Source organism: Pygoscelis adeliae, unplaced genomic scaffold (genome assembly GCF_000699105.1).
Source record: "Pygoscelis adeliae isolate BGI_AS28 unplaced genomic scaffold, ASM69910v1 Scaffold232, whole genome shotgun sequence".
NCBI classification, from domain to species: domain Eukaryota; kingdom Metazoa; phylum Chordata; class Aves; order Sphenisciformes; family Spheniscidae; genus Pygoscelis; species Pygoscelis adeliae.
The window spans coordinates 3,255,194-3,275,602 of record NW_008824473.1 but is presented as its reverse complement, the minus strand read 5'-3'; the positions used below and the strand labels follow the sequence as shown (position 1 = coordinate 3,275,602).

The window sequence follows — 20,409 nt, the reverse complement described above, 5'->3', positions numbered from 1 at the left end:
TGGAACACCTCTCCTGTGAAGAAAGGCTGAGAGAGTTGGGGTTTTTCAGCCTAAAGAAGAGGCGGCTTCGGGGAGACCTTATTGCAGCCTATCAGTACTTAAAGGGGGCTTATAAAGAAGGTGGCGGCAAACTTTTGAGCAGGGCCTGTTGCGACAGGACAAGGGGGAATGGCTTTAAACTAAAGGGGGGTAGATATAGACTAGACATAAGGAAGAAACTTTTTACACTGAGGATGGTGAAGCACTGGCACAGGTTGCCCAGAGAGGTGGTAGATGCCCCCTCCCTGGAAACATTCCAGGTCAGGTTGGACGGGGCTCTGAGCAAGCTGATCTAGTTGAAGATGTCCCTGCCCACAGCAGGGGGGTTGGACTAGATGACCTTTAGAGGTCCCTTCCAACCCAAACTGTTCTATGATTCTGTGATTCAACATTATGATCCTCAGCCTGTCAGAAACTGTAGGATGTCTCTCTCCCATGCGTCATTCCCAGTGAGAGTTGTCTACCCGTACATATCCGAGCATCTGGTTTATGCACATCTGCTGATGGCAGATCCCATCCTCTGTGGTTCTAAAACTGTGGTGCTAATGGACCTTCGTGATCTCAGTAAGATGAAGAGAGATATAAATGAGACTGAAATTTGTCCTAGTTCAGACAGTTTGAAATACGTCAGGCATAGTCCCAATTTCTTACAGTATAGTTATGATCTGTATGTATTCAGATGCAAAGCCCCACCAGGTTCTTGTGCAGCAGGAACTCAGTTTCCTGAGTTAGACCACAAAGGAAGTGACCTTGTGCTTAACTGCATTCCAGTTGCCAACGTCTTGATCTACAGAGAAGATGGCTTTATGGTTTCTATGGTTTGTGGGGTTATTTCAGACATTTTGGAAAGCAGTGGATATTTTTCTTGAAAGTCATTCTTGTGTTATTCCTCCTGGAGAGAAAACACATTGTTTGTGAAATACGTTTATACAGTGAGCTCCTCATGAAAAAAGACCGTGCTTTGCAAGTATGTACTCATTTCTAGTTTTTAGTGAAGGAATAGTTCATTAAGGCACATGTCATTGATCACATGATTGCAGCTATACATGCTTCTATGTTTGGTAAAAAAGTAGTGTTATTAAAACAGTATTAAATGTTACATTTATTTTTAAATATTCCATCCTAATATTAAAATATGAAGATATATACAGTTAGCACTTACTTGTCTTTAATTGCTAGCTATATGAAATTACTTGGAGTTAATCTTTGGATTATTCATTAACTGTTCACAGCAGACGGTATTTTAAGGACTCACCTTTCAAACTCAGTGATTGTCCATCTAATTTGTATGGCTATGTTCTCTTTTTCTTATCACATGCTTTTAATACATGTAACCTTTGTAGTACTTTTATATCCCAGTATTTCCTCTTTCTTCCTTAATTTTCTGTTGTGTAGTTTCTGTTTCCTACAGTTTGACATCTCTAACATTTTTATTTACTTTGTGCCATCCTACTTCTGAAATGGATTTTATTCTTGAAGACAGAGAAATCTATTTTGAACTACCTTTTCAAATCTGGTGTTTTTAACCAAGTACACTGACATAAAAGGGAAAGATTACCATTCACATCAGTGGACGACAGAGGAGATTAGGAAGGAGGATGCATCTCATCAACTATACACATTTGTAGCATAGCTCTACATCTGAGCTTCACCCTCATCTCCTCTTATACTCTTTGGAGTGAATGAGCAGCTTCTGTAGTGTGAGTCATTCCATTTTTGTATGAATGTCTAAAATAGGTTAGATGAATTGCACCCTGAAAGAGCACATTTCTCCCCATTGACTGTAGAGGGAACGGGGGGGGGATGTTAGATCTAGAGCTGTACAATGGAGCAATCAAGTTGGGGGCCATGAATTCCATCCCAGGCTACCAAGTCCACTGTTACTGACCAAGCATCTAATATTTGCTTGAGTCCCATTGACTTAATCAGGACCCTAAAGCAGATGTCAATGCATTGTAATTTATTTTGATAAGCAGAAGATTTTACTGACTGTTTTCCTGAAGCTTTTTGCAGTTATAACCATATTCCTGTAAAAAATCAATAACATTAAATAAGTTGAAGTATAGTGTCTGAAGTCAAAGCCACGATAAGGAAGCTAGTATAATTTTATGTATACTTTTAGGTGCACATTAAAAGAAAATTGTACACGTTCAAACAGCATAGAGGGTTGGTATAACATTTCACATGCACCTGATAAAGATCTGAAAATCCTGCTAAGTTTCCCTGCCAAAAATCAGGTATGTACACCCAGTTTTATGCGTGTTTGTTTATTGTGACTCAAAATGTGTCATTTTGTCGCTTATTGCAGCGTCCCTTCTTTTGTGACCATGTTCCATATGTTAGTCCCTCTTATCTCAATGATTGGCAAATGTATTGGAAATCCCAGTAAGTTGAATGTGTCAATCAGATAGATGTTCTCTTCCTCTCCTGTAAAATGTATCCTGAAGCTATACTTCATGATGTTGAGTCAAAAATTCACTATGCTGACAAAGGCAACGTTTCTGTTATATCACTTTATCAGCTATTTTAATATTTCCAGTGACTATGTATCAAGTGCATTATGTAAGTTCTGAGCTTTGTAACGAGTCACAGAATATTCACTGGGACACATATGCTAACACAAATGCATCTTTAAGTGTTTGATATTAGTATTTATTGAGTATCTGTTCACAGCACACACAGCCTTGAGTATTTGCTTATCAAGTATTGTGACTGGCCACTTAATCTGCATGCTATTGCTTCTGGTTTCCTGATTGAATGCACTAATGTGATCATATTTGTAAAGCGCTCTCAGCCAGAAACAAAGGATAATTCATTACAAGAAAAATTCTGTTTCATAATTAAGTGCACTTTGGTTATGGATGTAAACGTAGTCTCTCTGTGAGGATTTGTACATTCTTGCTCAAATATTTTTAAGGGACTATAGCAGCATATAACACCGCTATAGCAGAATTCTTGTTTTAAAATCCAAAATTATTCCAGATTGCTCCCCTAACATGCCTTACAGATGCATGTAATTTCTGGAAGAAAGCAATGCTGTTCCTTTCAGGACTCTTTCTGTATTGCTTCTTCAGCTGGGAGAGACCCTCTCCTTTGAGAGGCTACCTAGTGAATTGCCTGCTTCTGCCACAAAAATTTTCATTTTGTACATTTCATAGTTTGTAGTTTTCTGTAAACATAAGGTGATGACTTAACAAGTATTACAAGAAATCTGTTGTATTCTTGTTTTTATTGTTTTATAGGTTGCTGTGACTGCAAGCATAAACAAAATCCTTACTTCCTGTATGATAAAAATTGTAAAACCTGTTGATATATTTTACGAAAATGTAGTGCTGAAAAACTCATCCTGTTTCTGCAATCTAACCACTCCGGTGATAACTGATAATGGTATGTTTTACTATTACATGTATTTAATGCTTATTCACTGTCCTTTATTACTGAGGAGAACTGAGCATAAATACAGGCCTAATGAGTGTAAGAGTAGGTAATGCTTTTTATTAAATGTCATTGGAAAAAAAATATTCATGTTTTGTCAAGTGATTTGAGTATACTCACACTATTCTTGATAATTAAAGATTTGTTAATATGGAATCCTTTCTAGAAGTAATAAAACATGTCGACCTATGGCTAGAAGCAGCTTCTTCAGTTCAGCCTGTAGCAGTGCAGTGTTATAGCATTAGGAGTGTATTTACATGGTGCCATTAATCACTGTCTAAGGAAACTTAAGATAGCTGCAATGACAATCAAGCCGGCTGGACCTATGGAAGCAGTGTTGGTCCAGTGCTCTGCCTTGACAAATTAACCCATCTTAACACTTCTCTCATTGCAAGAAACTGTACTAGCATAAATAAGAGGAGACTCTGACTATGGATGTCTGTACAATAAATAATCTTAACATTCAATTAACTGTTTCAACCTAACTTAGACACTTGTGAGAAAGTGATTGTCCCATGTAGAGGATTAGCAGAAAAATACCTGGTTCGGGGCAATTTGGCTGGTACATCTTTTTGACTTGACTTCATTCATCTTTCTGGATTATCGGTTGAATCGTTTTGCAATAATTCTTATACTACTTTGTTCACCCGTAGTTCTTAGAATTAGAGACACATGATGCATGTGATCTGTTTGGTGCATCTTATAGGCAACTACAAGTTTTAGAATGACGTGGTAAATTACTGAATGTCTAGACTTTTGAGCTGTTCTCTAGGCTTTGGTCTTAAAGATCAGACGATAATCCTTCACAGTAGCATGTTATTTGACTAATAGGAGAAAAATGTCCCCCTTGCTTTGCTTCAAGGTTCTGTATAGAAGCACAAAGCTTCTTTAATACAGGTTGACCTTGTACCTTTTTTAAACTGCTTATGTTAGAATACAAAAGAGAGTTTTAATCTAAACTGAGGGACAAAGATAGCAACCTCAAGGATACCATGTGCTCTTAAGTGACTTGAAAAGGAAACAGAAAATTCAGATAAATGCCTGCCTTTATCTTTTCCTAGATAATATAGCCCCAAAACCATGTAATACTCTGCATGAATCTGATTCTCTTATAATACCTTTGTTTAGAAAGAGGAGTGAAATGTTAACCAGAACTTACAATGACCTGTTCTGAAGAGCTCAGTGCTGCAAAGAGCTCTCTCTCTCAGGGACCCTTGCCCCTGAAGGAAGTTCCTTGGAATATTGGGATCTCAGGAGCTCATCCTATGGCCTTGGTATGGGAAAAGCTCCTCTGACATCATACAGGTGTTGTGTCAAGTTCCTGTCCAATATTGATTTGGGAATCGAGAAGAAAAAACTTTGTCACTAGCAGGTGACGGCTAGGGTGATATCCGTGAGTATTCTGGTCTATTAAGGTGTCTTTAGTAAACACTATTAGTGGATTTTTAAGAGGGACAAATGCATTAGAGAAGAAAAAAATGTCCTTTATTGACTCAGTCCCAAAAGCCATGTTATAATCATGGGTACGTTGTTTTGGTTCTCTGACTTCTCGGACTAAGGCTTTCTCTTACTCCATTAGCAGGTTTTCAGAGTATAGTGTTACAGAAGCCAGCTCGCCTTGCCTGTACTTTGTGCCAAGGATGAGCCCTTTGACAGTGTCGACCAGAAGGCTGTGAGCTTAGCTTGTGCCTGCCAGTATTACTGCCACTCACATGCTTCTACGAGATGAGATATATTAGTGGATAATGCAAATGTGGAAGTTATGTTGACTATTTATGGTACCTCATGTAAAGTGACCTCCGTCTCACAAGACGATGCACTTGCAAAACTCCTTCACGTATCATTTCTGGAAAAAAACATTTTGAAAATACCTGCTACTCAGCGCGGTCTGGTGCATTTTGAAAGGTCAGCCCAGGCTATACAGAAAATAATAGGTTCCATTAATTTCAACACAGACAAAATCAGGAAACTATATTTGACAGTGTTGTTTTTAAAGTATTTATACAAACTTAAAAGATAAGACAAGCTCTGCTAGAAGCAGATAAATTCCTTACTTTTACTTACTACTCCTAGTAAAATACTACTTTTCAGTAGCTCATGGCTTGAGACCCTTCTCATATAATGACCTGGGCAAGTGATTTAGGCAATTTTGTGTCCAACATATCAGATTTCTGCAGATACGTAGATTTCTGGAGATCCAAATAGGTGCTTGGTGAAGGATTTCAGAATGTCTGTATGTGCTCATCCACATCTTCAAGCATTAAAACACCATTAAAAATCAGACTCTCTGCTATCCATTTAGTAAGGTATTTAAGCATATGAACGGTCCCAGGGGCTGTTTCTAACAAGCGGTGCAGGTGACCTTTGCGGTGAGCACCCAAGTGCCATGCTGACGTGTAGAGCTAGGAGATACCTCTCATTTAACAATGTAGATGTACAAAGCTTTCTCTACCTTTGCAAGGTAGATATACTTTAAATCTGTGTAACTTTCCCGGGTTAAAAAGCTCTCTACTTCCTAGCATAGAGAAGCCAGAAAAGTCTGCACGCATGGGTTTCATTTGATCTCAGACAGTCATTAATTTCACAGATGTACACATCTGCAGGCACACAGATGAAAGGGACCATGGCTTAAGTGGTATATATCTAACTCTACTTTTCGATGTGGTATTCTGCTCATGGGAGAAGATACTCTTTCATTCCACAGCTGTCAGTGAATTGTCGGTATAGTAATTGCTAGCTGAAATAATGGCAAATTGACTCATGCAATCAAAAAAGATTTAAATAGGATGAAAATTGCTACTGCATAGATTACAAAAGAAGGCTCTGAAACCAAGTATCTGAGACAGAAAGAGAGAGAAGTACAGTATGTTGGGGTCTCTTGCATTAGAACAGTCTGTTGTGTTAGAAGGCTTGAATTCGGGGCCTGGCTGTGCCACAGTATACCACTGTGTGCTCTTTGGGAGATGATTTAATATCCCTGCTCCGTAGTAGCATTTCCTTATCTGTATCCTGACAATAACATTACTTCTGTATGTCATGCAGTGGTGGCATCAAGCTTAATTAATGAGTGTGTATAAAGTCTTGGAATAACTCAGCTGAAGGGTGCTATGGAAGGACAAAATCTAGTTATTTTTATCAGTCAGAAGTGTGAACAAATGTATGAGAGAAGGTGCATACCATGTAGAGAACAGCTGAAAGCACATGAGCTTTCAACTCAATTATTTTTTTGCAGTTATTTCTTGTAATATCCAGCATATGTCTAACAGTCACATTTTTCCAGATTGTCTAGTTCTCGAAGCATCGCTGTCCTCAAGCTCTTGGAATATCACACAAACATTTTGGTTGAAAAAGTAAGAGCCTGGTTCCTATTGAAGTTCATTGAGGGGTTTATGTGTGTGTGTGGGGAGGGGGGGCTGAAGTATGATCATTCTTTTTGTTGGTATTTGTTAAGGAAATACATTTCACTAAAGATAGTCAAATCCCTTTTCTTGGCCCATTTCCTCCTTTTCCTCTTTTTTTATTATCCTTAGAAAGCTACTTCTTCTGATGACTCTTTTATTTAACAGGACCCTGGCAGCTAGCTGTAGGAGAGTCACTACAATGACTGAATTTATGACAAGTGCATGAAGAGATAATAAAGGATGTCACAGTGACATTAAAATCTTTTTTGTCCTTGTGAAAAAGGTGGGCCCCTGGTACGCAGGATAAGACCTAGATCAAAGGAGTCAAGAGATTCTGTAAAAGTCACTTCAGGGAGCTGTTTTTTAATAGAGCCAGATGCAATTTAAATATGGTCCATGGGTATCAGGAATACAATTAAACCAGAAAGTAACATCTAGTCTGCTAATAGGAATAATGAATACCTATTGTTCTGTACACATTATTTTTCAGAGCCACACTCTTTGTTGAGAGCTCGCCATAGAAGGCATTTGTGCCCAGTACATGGCCTAACCCTTTATGATATGCGGTTGTTAAAACTTAGAAAGGTCTGGCTAACATATGCTGTAGGTAACTACAGTGTTCCCATTCAGAACACTCCTCCCCTGTACAAAGAGGCTAATTCATAGGCACCTGGGATGAAATTGAACTTCTTCTTTTTGGGAATTGGCACATCACTTCCCTGTCCCTGGAGGAACACAGGGAAGGAACTGTCTTTCTCTAAATCAGAGCATTTCTCAGCATGCGTGAAGAGGGCCTGTGCTGCTCTTGGCTCTTCTCCATGCTCATAGATGCATTGCAAAGCAAGACAGGGACAAACTAGTCTCCAGTAGGCATATTTTTTGGTAGGGTAAAGCAATAGCAAACTAGCAATACTTGCTAGCACTACACACACAGAACAGAAGTTCAGGCAAGCTGTGAAAGAATCAGTGAGTTTAAAAAGTATTATCTGGCCACTTATGTATTGGAGAGGACCACAGCAAAATGAAACCCAAGGTGTTCCATCTGCTTCATGCTTTTTGGAAATTTGTGACTCTCAGCATCTCAGCACAGATTATATTTCATACTAAATTTGTCCTCAGAATAAGCACAACAGAACAATAGGCTTGGAGGGTAAACGCAGGTTTTATGCATTTCATTACATGTTTGCCAGGTTGTTCTCTTGGGTTTGTGCTTTTTTCTGTCACTTGAAATTTCACATTCATGGCTGAATCTAGATTGAGTTCCTGTGTCTTACAAAAACTCTGTTTTCTGTGTTACCAGCTGCTTACGATGTATACACAAGGGTGAGTGTGCCAGCTGTAAATCGACGCGTGTCTCTCCTGCCACCACCTGCCAGGTGAAGTTTGTTGGGGAGGACTGGAATCCCCTGTGATGCCTTTTCCTTGTATTTTTTACATCTGAGCAGCAGTCTGTCTCTTCCTTGTCCTGACATGGAGAAATGCTGATTTTTTTTCAGGATAGTTGTAATGCAACTGCTTCCAAGGGGATTGCCACTGCGCAGAAAACAGAGGTTAGTTAGCATTTTAAGATTGGCATTATTGAGGTTCTGTGGGTTGGACACTGCAATAGTCATGTGCCTACCTCTAGATGCAGTATTTACAATATTGCTTTAGATGCCAAAGCCCCTGTATGCTGTATTTAGGCACTCCACGGGAGCCAACGTGCTGAGGGCTGGGACGTATGAACTGACCAACAACAAAAAAACCCCAAAGAACAACATCGCAGACTTAATCTCTTACTTAGACTTAAATGCATGTTTGGGTTCTGCTGTCACAGACAACTCTGTGAAACTAGGTTTCAGAGTCTCAAACCTCTTCCTCATTTTATGCAGCCAGATCACCGCTCCTGAAACATAGCTGCCAGGGGAGCAGAAGGAAGGGGAGGATGTGCCACCCAGTTTCTGCATAACAGACAAGTGGCTAGAAGATGCATCCAGGAACTGAAATCTCTGGATGTTAGTAAATCCCTGGTTCACACTTACAGAAAAATTTTCCTTGCTTCCAGGCTGTAGACAAAACTGGAGATGGAGCTATTCTCCATCTATCCCACTCAAGCTGGATCACTGGAAAGGAAGGAGTGTCATTGGTGCCAAAGTACCTTCTGAATCTGTTTGTTGGGTTCTCTGTTGAAATCATATAGACTGTATGTGAGCGTACAGCCTATATGATTTGCCTCATAGGCCAGCCCTTTAACCTTTCGCTTCGTAGGCGAGCCCTTTAACCACGAGGTTATCCCTTCATTCTTTATGGTGCTAAAATGGTTTTATTTTCTCATAAAACTGAGCGATCTTGTCATCAGTGGTTGCTTATGACATACAGGTGTTAGGAAAGAAATGAGTAGTGAAGAGAAATTTGACTGATGAGTAAGTACATAGCGATTTGCTGCCCACACTTTTTGGTTTCTGCTTTTCTGTGAGTGATAGCACAGTTGGTATAAATAGCAACTGTGTTCTTATCTCTAAATGTTTTGTTAGAACTACCCAAACTTTTACCTGTGAAGACAGGAATTACCTCTGTCATGATTTAACCCCAGCCAGCAACTGAGCACCACGCAGCCGCTCGCTCACTCCCCCCCGGTGGGATGGGGGAGAGAGTCGGAAGGGTAAAAGTGAGAAAACTCATGGGTTGAGATAAAGACAGTTTAATAGGTAAAGCAAAAGCCACGCACGCAAGCAAAGCAAAACAAGGAATTCATTCACTACTTCCCATGGCAGGCAGGTGCTCAGCCATCTCCAGGAAAGCAGGGCTCCATCACACGTAACGGTTACTTGGGAAGACAGATGCCAACAACATGGTATGGAATATCCCTTTGGCCAGTTGGGGTCAGCTGTCCTGGCTGTGCCCCCTCCCAACTTCTTGTGCACCCCCAGCCTACTCGCTGGTGGGGTGGTGTGAGAAGCAGAAAAGACCTTGACTCTGTGTGAGCGCTGCTCAGCAGTAACTAAAACATCCCTGTGTTATCAACACTGTTTTCAGCACAAATCCAAAACATAGCCCTATACTAGCTACTGTGAAGAAAATTAACTCCATCCCAGCCAAAACCAGCACAACCTCTTAAATTCAGCTGTTCAGCTGAAGTTTTGTAAACAACTCCACAAAATCCATTTTGTTTTTCACAGAGACGAGTGGGATTGCAATACTTGTGCTTCTGAGCATTAATATTCTGGATTTGGTCTGCATATAAAGCATTATGGCTGGTGAAAGAACAGAGGAAATTCTTCTTTGCTCTGCTTCCAAGTGCAGTAATTTGACATTGGTAAATAGTTGGAATTGCCTGGGAGATGGCTTTCTTCCACACACCTTATCTTGGAAAGACAGTGATGGACAAGGCAGTGAAAGTACTAGAGGCAGTCCAAAAGCAGATGTTTATTTAGAAGTGATTGATCCATTCAGAGGGCTTGAAATGCATTTGAAATCCTGCTCTCCTTTGACTGCTGGTGCTTTAAGGCGAACGTACTGGAGAGCTGAGAAAGAGGATTTGTGTTTTCCCACAACCCCAGCCAAGCATTTAGATTAATATACTTTTTTTTCAGTGGCAGCCCCAGCCCTCCTTCTGACTCCAGCTGCTGGTTTCCATGCATGCACCTTCCCCCTTCCTGCGCCAGAGCAGCAATTGGAGTGGTTGCACGAGTACACTTGGCTGGGGAACTGATTTGGCTGGAAATAACCGTTGTCTTTCGGCAGGTTATTTTTCATCTGGGCCAGTTCCCCAATCCAGTTCTTTGTGTGGCATCGGGGCCCAGTGCTGGCACCACAGGAGGGGCTGTGCCGGAGCAGGGATGAGCTCCCCGGGGTGGCAGAGGCTGCTTAACCTGGGCCGCTGCCAGATATCTTGCTGCGACCTGCAGCCATGCTAACCACACCTCTGAGGATGGGGCTGCCACTGTTTATGCAGCCCCGGGGAAGCGTTAGGCTGTCCAGGGGACAGGGGGGAGCGGGCTGCAGCTCAGAAATGTGGAGCTCTACTGAAGTTGACAGGGCTGTGCTGATTTATATTACCTGAGGACCTGGCGCACGCTTTCTGTATGTCTCTCTGTGTGTTTACACTGCTTTCATCGTGTGCCTCACAACTAGTGATTTTTAGAAATATCCTTCTGCCTCTCTGCTGTCTCCATTCCCTCTTGCTGCCGGGCGTCTCTCTCCCTGCCACGCAGTGACTGGAAGGTCAGCAGCTCTCTGGCGCTGGGGAAACAAGCACCACAGACCCCAGCGAGGATGCTTGGTCCCTCCCGCGTTCAGTGAGGAAATTCACAGGGTTTTTTTGCTGCTGAGGAAGGTGTCGCGGACCACAGTGGTCAAGCCGGGAAGCAGGCTCTCGAACAGCCGAGGCCAGCTCGCCTCAGTGCTGCGAGCGACTACGCTGACGCCATGAGTCCAAGGCAGGATGCAGCGAGGGAGTCCGTGTCGTGTAGCCACAGGGAAGGCATGATATCAGGGGGGACTGAAACTTCCAGAGTGAGCCATTCTTCCCATGATTTCTTCTTGGTGTGAGAAAAGAAACAAGGCAAGCTAAGCTGAGGCGCCCCGTGGTGTGCGGTGCCTGGCAGAGAGACCAGCGGGAGCCCTGAAGCGCCGCAGCGTCCTGCCGCACCCCTGAGCAGGGGATGCCTGGCATTTCCCTCACTGGGGCTCACAGCCCTGATGCAGCTGTGGGGGATCTCTGTGTGTTTGTGTGATACTGCCTTATTCCTGTGCTTCAGGGCTCCCTGCTGGTTACCAGTGAGAGCCCCGAAGCAGTGTTTTACTCCTTTCTGTATATTTATTTGGCTTCTGGATTTGTGTGAGGATATTGACTGTCCTCGGTGCGCTGGAGGCTGGGCAGAAGCAGAGGGATGGGACACGGGTGGAGAAAAGCACTGGTGCTTCGCTGGCTTTAATCTCTCAGATTTCTGCTTCAGTTGTCCTGCTCGAGTACTAAGGGTTAAACTGATCCCCAAGTCAGGGTGGGTGTGAATTTTCCCCCTCAGGCTGTTTGTCAGGGGTTTCCTTTGCCCTCCTCCATTATCCATACAAGAGGTCATCTTGGAGGCCCTTTTTGCAGGCCCTCTGGCCCCAGCCTTTGCACTCTCTTGCCCTTTCCTAAGGCACAAGTTGCAGCTTTCAATCAGTTGTGACAGGTCTCACATTTGCTCCCGAGCACTCTGGCATTCAGCGGGCCATGGTAGCATGTGGGGACAACGTGCCGGGGACCTTTCTGAAATGGGCAAACGCTGTGTTTGCAGTGGATGGCAATGTGACCCCGGTGGTTCCCTCAGGCCACCAGCCCAAAGGCTTGGTGCTGCTCTGGGTACATGAAAAGATTAGTGGGGAGAAAAACCCTGTGGCCAGGACTTTCCTAGAGGTTTTGCACCAGCGCCCTTCTCAGGGTCAGGAAGGCTGAACTGCTCAGTGGATGTGTCCACAGGTGCACAGCAGAAATCAGGATAATCACAATGCTGTAAAAACTCACTTTAAACTAGTATTACAGGCAGTCTAAAAGCAAGCTAGAAATCGTTTGCCTGAGAAGGTCCCAAACAGTTTGTGGTTTCACGTGCGTATTTTCCTGGGGTTTTATGAATGTTTTCAGTTTGTTGTCTGAAACATACAGAGAGGAAACCGTCTGTGTGATTATAAAACTGGGGAAGCAGCAAAACTGATTAAACATGAGATGCTGTCAAATGTATCAAGTAAATACACTAGGGAAAAAATCTCTTCTTGCTAGAAGTGTGTGTAAGTTAGAATAAATAAATATAAAGATACACAAAGAAAAGCACAGTTTAAAAATTGGCGACATTTCTGCAAGACTGTGACAGCATCAGAGCAAACTAAGATTATTCTTAAATGCTGGAAAATAGATTTGTAAACTTCTTAGCATCAAAATGGGATACCAAAAAATCCCCACAGTTGTGTTGGACCTTTAGCTCTATGTATGACTTTGAAAAAACTTTCTAGTAAAGCTAATTCTGGGACTCCTTCTTGACTTTTCATTCTAGGATTTGACCCTGCTTCCCCTTTTCAGGTCATGAGAGATGCCTTCATTTGTTTCTCTGACCTCTCATAGTGACAGCACCATGGGTTTTGTCTTGTGTTGTTTCTTAGTTCTTCAACCGTCACACAAAGTGTCTCATTTCAAGCTGAGTTTTTATGATACTTACCTTCCAGTATGTCAGATTGTGATTCCTTTGGGCAACTTTGTTATGAGATAAATTGAAATATAAAATACGTAGGTAAAAATAGTCGGCTTGTAAATAAGTTGTGATTGACAGTACTTCACAGGATCAAGCTTAACAAGATTTGAAATTAATAAGAAAAATGTATCCCAGTGCCATAAAACCCGCATTCCTGAGTGGTGGTTGTTTTTGCAGCTGTTGTTTAATTGCCTCGCCTTTTTATAACTAGATTTTGTTTTGCTTTGTTTTCTAATAGCATATCAGCATTCATTCCATTGAACCTTTGTGGATTTCTACATTAGGCAAAAGTGAAATAACAGTCAAAGGAGAAAACTTTACACGTGCATCAGGCATAAAACTGATACTGACTGGAATCACTGGCTGTAAACCAGACATGTGAGTTAAGCTCTGAAAAATAATACTATTTACTTTGCATGGTGAAAATTATGCCCATTTTGCCCTAGCAATACAGTTGTGTGAACAGCTGTCATGCACCTCTCCTCAGCAGAGGGGGGGGTGCTCTGCACTCCTTTAGTTATACTTCCACTTTAAATTCCCGAAGGATGGAAACGAATTTGGTGTTTGGGTACAATACAAGGGATGGGTGGGTAGGTGGGCAGCTCTCAGCAGTAGTTACGGCAGTTCTGTACCTGTGGCCTTCTGTGCCTTGCAGCAGGCAACAAGAAGTTAGGTCACAGGAAAGCCTCAGCTTTTATTTGACCCTCCTCTGCTTCAAAATATCCCACATATATTCTAGGATTCTGCTTGTGAAAGCACAGACGCCATGGCAGGGAAGGGAATCTCTCATGCAACAGTGTGTACTTTTCTCTGTTGATGATTGCACAGAGTAACCCCCTAGATAATTAGGCTATCTTATTTTGAATCAGTCATTTTCAGGTGCAGCTGCAATGGCTGCCTGTGATTACCAAGCCCATCTTACATAGCTAGCACTTGAAAAAGTATTCCTATGGTACAGTTCAATTTTTAGTTGAACCATGAATTTCTTGGGGACCGCAGAAAACAAAAGGAGAGAAGGATGGAGAGAGGGAAAGGAGGGAGAGAGAGGAAGTAGACAGAAAGGGAGGAAAGAGAGAAAGGAAGAAAGGAAGGGGGAAAGAGAGAGAAAAAGAAGAAAGAAAAGGAAACTGAAGATTCTCATTCTTCACTAGCTAATGAGTTGGCAGCACAGAGAAGTACACAGCAAAGTACACAGTTTACACAGCAAAATCACACATTACATTACATAGCCTCATCCCAAGGCCATAAGACCAATATCCGTACCATCTTCTGTGATTATTGTAACATATAGCAACTTCATCCAAAAGATGTCCTACTTTGTCTTTTCAACTCCCTGCTCTCTCTTTCCACCTCCATCTGGCAGCTCAAAGAGAGATTCGTTCCTCTTCTCTCCTCATCCTTTGCTTTAGGTTATAGGCTTTGTGTAGTAACACCAACGAGTGGCATAGTGGCATCTCTCTTTTGGCATCTAACTGTTTTCTTTCTCCTCCAGCATTAAAGTTAGAAATGTGCTAAACGATACGCAAATGACATTTGCTCTCCCACCGACACGTAAAGAGGCCAAAAGTATATGTATACAGGCTAATGGGAAAAAATGTTCACCACCAATGACCCTACATTATGTTTCACTGCCATCATGTTTTGGAATCACACCCAATACCTCCTGGATAAGGTAAATTGGTCTTTCTATACTTTTTATGTATTTATTACAATGTAGTCCCACTGAGCCGATATGAGCCTCCTTCCTTGGCCGGACTGCAGCTGATGTAAACTTGGATGACTGCTGTAACCTGTTGTGGAGGATGAATTTATGCCGGTGAACTGATTTAACATTTAACATACAGATAGGGTCATGATAGCTGCAAGACGGATTCTGTGTTCTGCAGGATTCTGTAAACTCCTTCCTGCCCACCCCAGGTCTCCTTTGTAGAAGTCAAAAGTAGTCTCTTCGTACTAAAGCTACATCCAAAATATGGGTAGCACGCATAAATTCAAACTCCAATTAACTTTGATTTCTTGATACTAACATACCCTTCACCTCCGAAACAGTATCAGTGAATTGGAAATGAAGTGAAAATAACCACCACTGCAGTGATACGCATGAACTTGCTTTAGGACCGGGTTTCCTAAAGCCAAAGGAGCCCTTTTCAAGCCTCTGCTGTGTTCTGTGGGAGACTCACAGCTCCAATGAAAGACTTACAGGGTGGTTTTAAGATATTCTCAGGCACAGCTTTCCACCTGTCCCTCTGCCTGTACAGTTTTTACCTACTTTCATGTTCTTAATCTGATATCTTGGCATCAAGGACAGGCAAATGTGGATTTCAGGTAATAAGTTGGGCAGGCAGCTGCAGCAGCTGAGCAGCTAGGATGCATGCCCTCATCTCCAGGTGAGGGGCAGCTCAGGCAGCTGGAAATTAATAATACCTTAAACCACTCCAACTGTGTTCAGCAGAGATTGTGAGCCAGAGCCCTCAGACACAAGCATCATTGTGTGTGCTGAGACAGATGGTCTGAACACTGCTGAGAATGTTTCCTGTGAGGTGCCTGGCACCATCGGTTTGTCCTGAAGAAGGCAAGAACAGGCGGGGCTGCTCTGGGGCAGTGAAATGCCATGTCTTCAAGACAGAATATTAAATCACAGTCTAGTTCTTTGGCTGCAGGAATAGAAAACAAGGTGGGGAGTCCCCGAAAAGGAGTATGCATGTGTATGCTATCAAGTCATTTGGTTTTGCAGTTACATCATGAGGGAAGGATGGAAGTACACTGTATAGCTCAAATTATCTTGTCCTGCAGTTTGACTTTATTATATTGGCTGCTACCGAAGCAAAATGCATGAGTAGTTTATTCACTGCTGAAGCCTTAATGCAGGACTTATTTGTGGGAAAACAGATAATATAAACCTCCTTTCACCCCCCCTTTTTTTTTTACAGTGGTGGTCGCAAAATTACTACAATTGGTAGAAATTTTAATGTGGTGGACAGTGTGATTATTTCAGATGACCAGAGATCAAACCTCACCGTAAGTCTTAATCTCCTGTACAATACCAAATAGAGGTCTCTTAAGGGATTAGGTTTTATTCCTAAGGTTTCAGGAGGATCTCAATATTTTTCAAACACTTGGAGGCACACATCAGTCACCCTACTGAAATAAATATGACCGCTTGTGGGATTACAGTTGCACACATTCTCAGTACAGGATCATGGATACACATAAGCTCTTCTCCTGCATAATTCCCTGAGCCTTTTTTCTATGCTCTAGCGACTTGCTCCAAATTTGTCCTTTTTGAGCCTCCCCGGCCTCCATATGCGGGTCTGTTGGAGGAGGGGGTAGCGTACTCTCTGGCTTTGTGCTGAAAACCCAAATGGTGCCACTGCCTCAGCAAGGGGCAGGAGACTGGAGCTGATTTTGGGATTAAACGCTTCCTCCAAAGCTGTGAGGAGGTGGGCAGCCTGTCACCTCCTGGGCTTGCAACACAGAGACCAGAAAAGAGCAGCACTCCCCCATGGTGTAACCAATGGGGTGACTGTAGCAGCTCCCCTCTATCAGGAGTTAAGCTGGGGAAAGCCAATGCCCAGGGGTGCTGGAGAGCTCCTCCTGCTCTTCTCCTCACCTGCACTGAGGGGAAGGAAAGAGAAACCACTGTCCCTATTCCTGTCTCACTGCAGGAAATAGCTGCCTTAGCAGTGTGCAGTCTGCCTTAAAGCAGCATGCAGAGTGTGTGATAAATGTGCTTAAAGGTAGACACAAGCTTAACACAGGAACTTTTCCAGGTGCTCTGCATGCAGCCCTGATCGCAGAGAAGAGGTTTAGGAGGTATCTGTGTGAAGTCAGGAAGATGTTAAAATGATTTTGAGTGCCTCTGTTTGTAATTGTACCCACTGTTGAGTACTTAATGACCGTTACAGCTTTGCTATTGCATTTCTAGGTCTCTAGGTGTCCTGGAAATGAATCTGAATATCATTACTTAACTCCAAGCCTGAGCCATGCAACAGAGGGTAAAGTTGTTGATATGATGTTAAAAGTGGAAACTACCTTCATACCATGTGTAAAATTACACTATCACCCTGACCCAGTGTTCATTAACTACCAGCTACACACTGAGCTGGATCCTGACCTGGAATTAAAAATATATGTAAGTTTGAAAGTAATAAACTTTAATTCCTTATTTAAAATAGTCGTTGGGGAACATTTTATTTCTTACTGTGTTTAGTGACTGTTTATGATCTTCAATTTTTTCCCTCTAGAAAGAAACTGACAACTTGAATATTTCTAAAACTGAGGTAGAGGTTTATCTGTCATACATGAATGGTGCACAGACCAAAAAGATATGGTTCAGCGTCCAAAATATTACCAAAAAACCAGATCGCAGCACCATACTGTGCAAATTCAAAAGGGAAGGAACAGAAAAGATTGACTTTTCCACAGTGAAAGTTTTTGTAAGTAGAATTCCCTTTTGTTGCAATTTAACAATGCTTGAATGTTTATGCAAATGTACTAAAATGTAGCATTAATGCTTTGATCATGAATACTCTATAGAGGGAGGAACTCGATGCATTTTTTGTTCTCCTGGTACTCGGTAGTCCGGTTATCTTCCTCACATCTAAGCATGCCTGCCTAGCTTGGGTGCCACTAACAGTACCGAGTTCATTTACTGTCTGGTTACTGCTGTAGTGTCAGAGATAGGCTTTGCAGTCCAAGCTGAGCTCACTGCTGCTGAGCTCCAGGAGAGCAGTAGCTTGTCAGACCTCTGGCTGCAGCACAGACATCACCAATGAAGCATCACTGGCTCCAGGAGAGCCCCTCATCTTAGATCTGTAAGCAATCTGCTGCTGCAGGGTGGCCATGAGGAAAAGGATTGTGTCCTCCCATTCACTTTTTCCCACTAAAGTAGATAAGGATCTTGAACAGTGCATAGTGATCACCACTAAGACAGAAGAGAAGGCATTTCCGGATGAAAAAGGGGGTAAAATTCAGCATGCACCAGGGAGGCCAAAATGCTATGAACATATGGCACAAAGCCAGCCCCAAATATAAGAACATTAGCGTGGATGTCAAAGCTAAATGGCAGCTTAAGGTGTTTGCTCCATGAATAAGATGAAGATATGAATTTTTTAAAAAGCAATCATCACCATTTATGAGGGAGAAAAATTATGCCAGACTCTTATTAAAGTGTATGGTGGTATAAAACTGAAATAACTCTATTGACTTCAAGGCATATGGCTCATAGTAAAGATTAACGAAGCTATTCTCAATTTCATATCACTGTTAACTGATCCTCCATCTGTGGATCCTGCCGTCTGAGCCAGTTATGGCATTGAAAAGCCTTTCTGAGATTGGTGTTGCATTTAAATATTAATGTTGCTTTGCAATATCACATGTTCATCCTCCAAGCTTCATAGGAGTGACTGTCATAGAAAGGTCACCACTTCGCTAAGGCATATCAAATGCAATAGTTATAAGGTAACATTTCACTTCTGGTACCTTAAAAATTATTTTTTCCAACATCAAGAAAAATGTTGAAGTAGGAAATCATCACGTGTTTTTTCAATCTTGTAAATAAATCATCGTAGAAGAAGTAGGGCCACTCTGAAGAAAGGGTAAGCTGGGCATAAAAGATAGGTATGGCCCAAGAATAAATGTATCTCTTGCTTTAGTTTTCAGGAAGGAAGAGGATATTGAGTATAGGGTCAAAGACAGGATGGTCGGAGGTGTCAAAGAAGAAAATGCCATTCTTGTGACAGAAGCAAGATTCAGATAGATCAAGGGGCTCAAGACAGCTGGGACAGGATCATTCCCATCACAGCACTGAGAAAGAACTGGTGCACGATATTATAGGCTTAGTAGGAGAGATTTTTAATAAAACTAAAGTCAGGAGAGGTATTGTATGACTGGAGAGCAGCAAATACAAATCCAGTATTTAAAAGAAAAAAAAAATAACTAGGCAAATAGAGGCTTGCTGATTTAATCCTAGCTCTATGTAAAGCTTTATAATGTATTTTGAATGAGGGACTCATGAAAGACCTGGAAGTAAATGGAAAATGGGATAATTGTCAACTTCTTTTTAATAAAAGCAGATTATGCTCGAAACCTTTATTTGGTAAGATGAGTGATTTCCTCAACAACAAAAAAGCAGTAGATCACATGTACCTGGAAGTCATTCAGTAAACTACTTAACATGGTGATTATGAAGACGCTAGGGATTAGAAAAACTGGATGCTGTGTATGGGGAGCTGACTCTGGGCAATGTTGATTTTCATACAGATATTATTTAATATCACTAGTGACTTGAGCACAAAAATAAGATATGCACTAATAACATTTGCTGATTACATAAAGCTCAGAGGCATTACCAGTCCAGAGGAGGTTTTGTAATGTCACGCAGGAAAAATAAAATTAATTTAGGAATAGGAATCGGATGAATTCAGGTGTACCTTATTTAGTCTGCGATTCATAAGCAAGATAAATAAAAGATAAGGAAAGAAATGGGGCCACTGAGTAGGAAGGTTATGGTGAAGGTTAAAGATAATCTGAGTATGAATGGAAAACTAAATGAATGCTTTGCCTCAGTTTACAATAAGCAGGGATGAGTAACAGGAATTTCTGCTTTAGGAATGCTTTGGTTGGACATGACAAGTGGAGAAAGTCGGGTGTATTAGTCACGGGATGATTAATGTATTTAGCCACTAATGCATTTCAGCCTTAGAAAAGGCAAATGGGATCCTAGGAAAGCTCAGACCGAAAGTACTTTGTATAGGAGCTGTGAAAACACATAAACAACTGAAGAAAAAGTACATTTTATGGAGGAAAGAGGTCTGCTTTGTCTTCTGTTCTTTGTAGCCTCAGAAATACGAAGGATGTGTCCTTCCAGCCCTGTGGGGTTTCTTTGCTTGCTCATGTCCGTGTAGCTGCGATGTGACTATCCATTTGGTCGTGTCCAGCTGCCCTGGCTGCTCACCTCCTGTGACAAGCCAGTGATTGAAATCACCAGATCTCTGCCTTCCCTGCCGTAACCCAAAATAATTTCAACCCAACTCTCCTTTTCAATTATCCCTGGCACTTGGTGGTATTCTTTTTCTGTGTCAAAGTGTATTTTTGCTTCTAGTCTGTTTATAGTCTTAGCTACCCTTTATTTATGTGCTTTCACAGTCCTGTGAGATCCTCCTTTGTGAAGTTCTTCTGCCGTAATTATCAGTGGTGAATACCTCAGTTTGGCATCTGGCAGACTTCAGCACTTTTGTGTATTCCTAAGAATTAATGCCTGTCCTGCCTTTGACAAGCCCAGTGGCTGTTGGGGGATGTTGTACATGTATTGTATGTTGTATTTGTTC

General features: G+C 41.9%; 1 protein-coding gene across 1 annotated transcript in view; it reads left to right on the top strand.

The window, feature by feature from the left end:
- PLXNC1 (plexin C1) overlaps positions 1-20,409 on the top strand; it is a 69,735-nt gene that overhangs the window by 18,899 nt on the left and 30,427 nt on the right. The window contains exons 5-13 of the mRNA XM_009321358.1: positions 2,162-2,276; positions 3,282-3,426; positions 8,176-8,198; positions 8,372-8,425; positions 13,320-13,459; positions 14,574-14,753; positions 16,012-16,099; positions 17,007-17,213; positions 17,326-17,517. Coding sequence (XP_009319633.1) covers positions 2,162-2,276; positions 3,282-3,426; positions 8,176-8,198; positions 8,372-8,425; positions 13,320-13,459; positions 14,574-14,753; positions 16,012-16,099; positions 17,007-17,213; positions 17,326-17,517 — 1,144 coding nt within the window. The remainder of the gene's footprint in view (positions 1-2,161; positions 2,277-3,281; positions 3,427-8,175; positions 8,199-8,371; positions 8,426-13,319; positions 13,460-14,573; positions 14,754-16,011; positions 16,100-17,006; positions 17,214-17,325; positions 17,518-20,409) is intronic.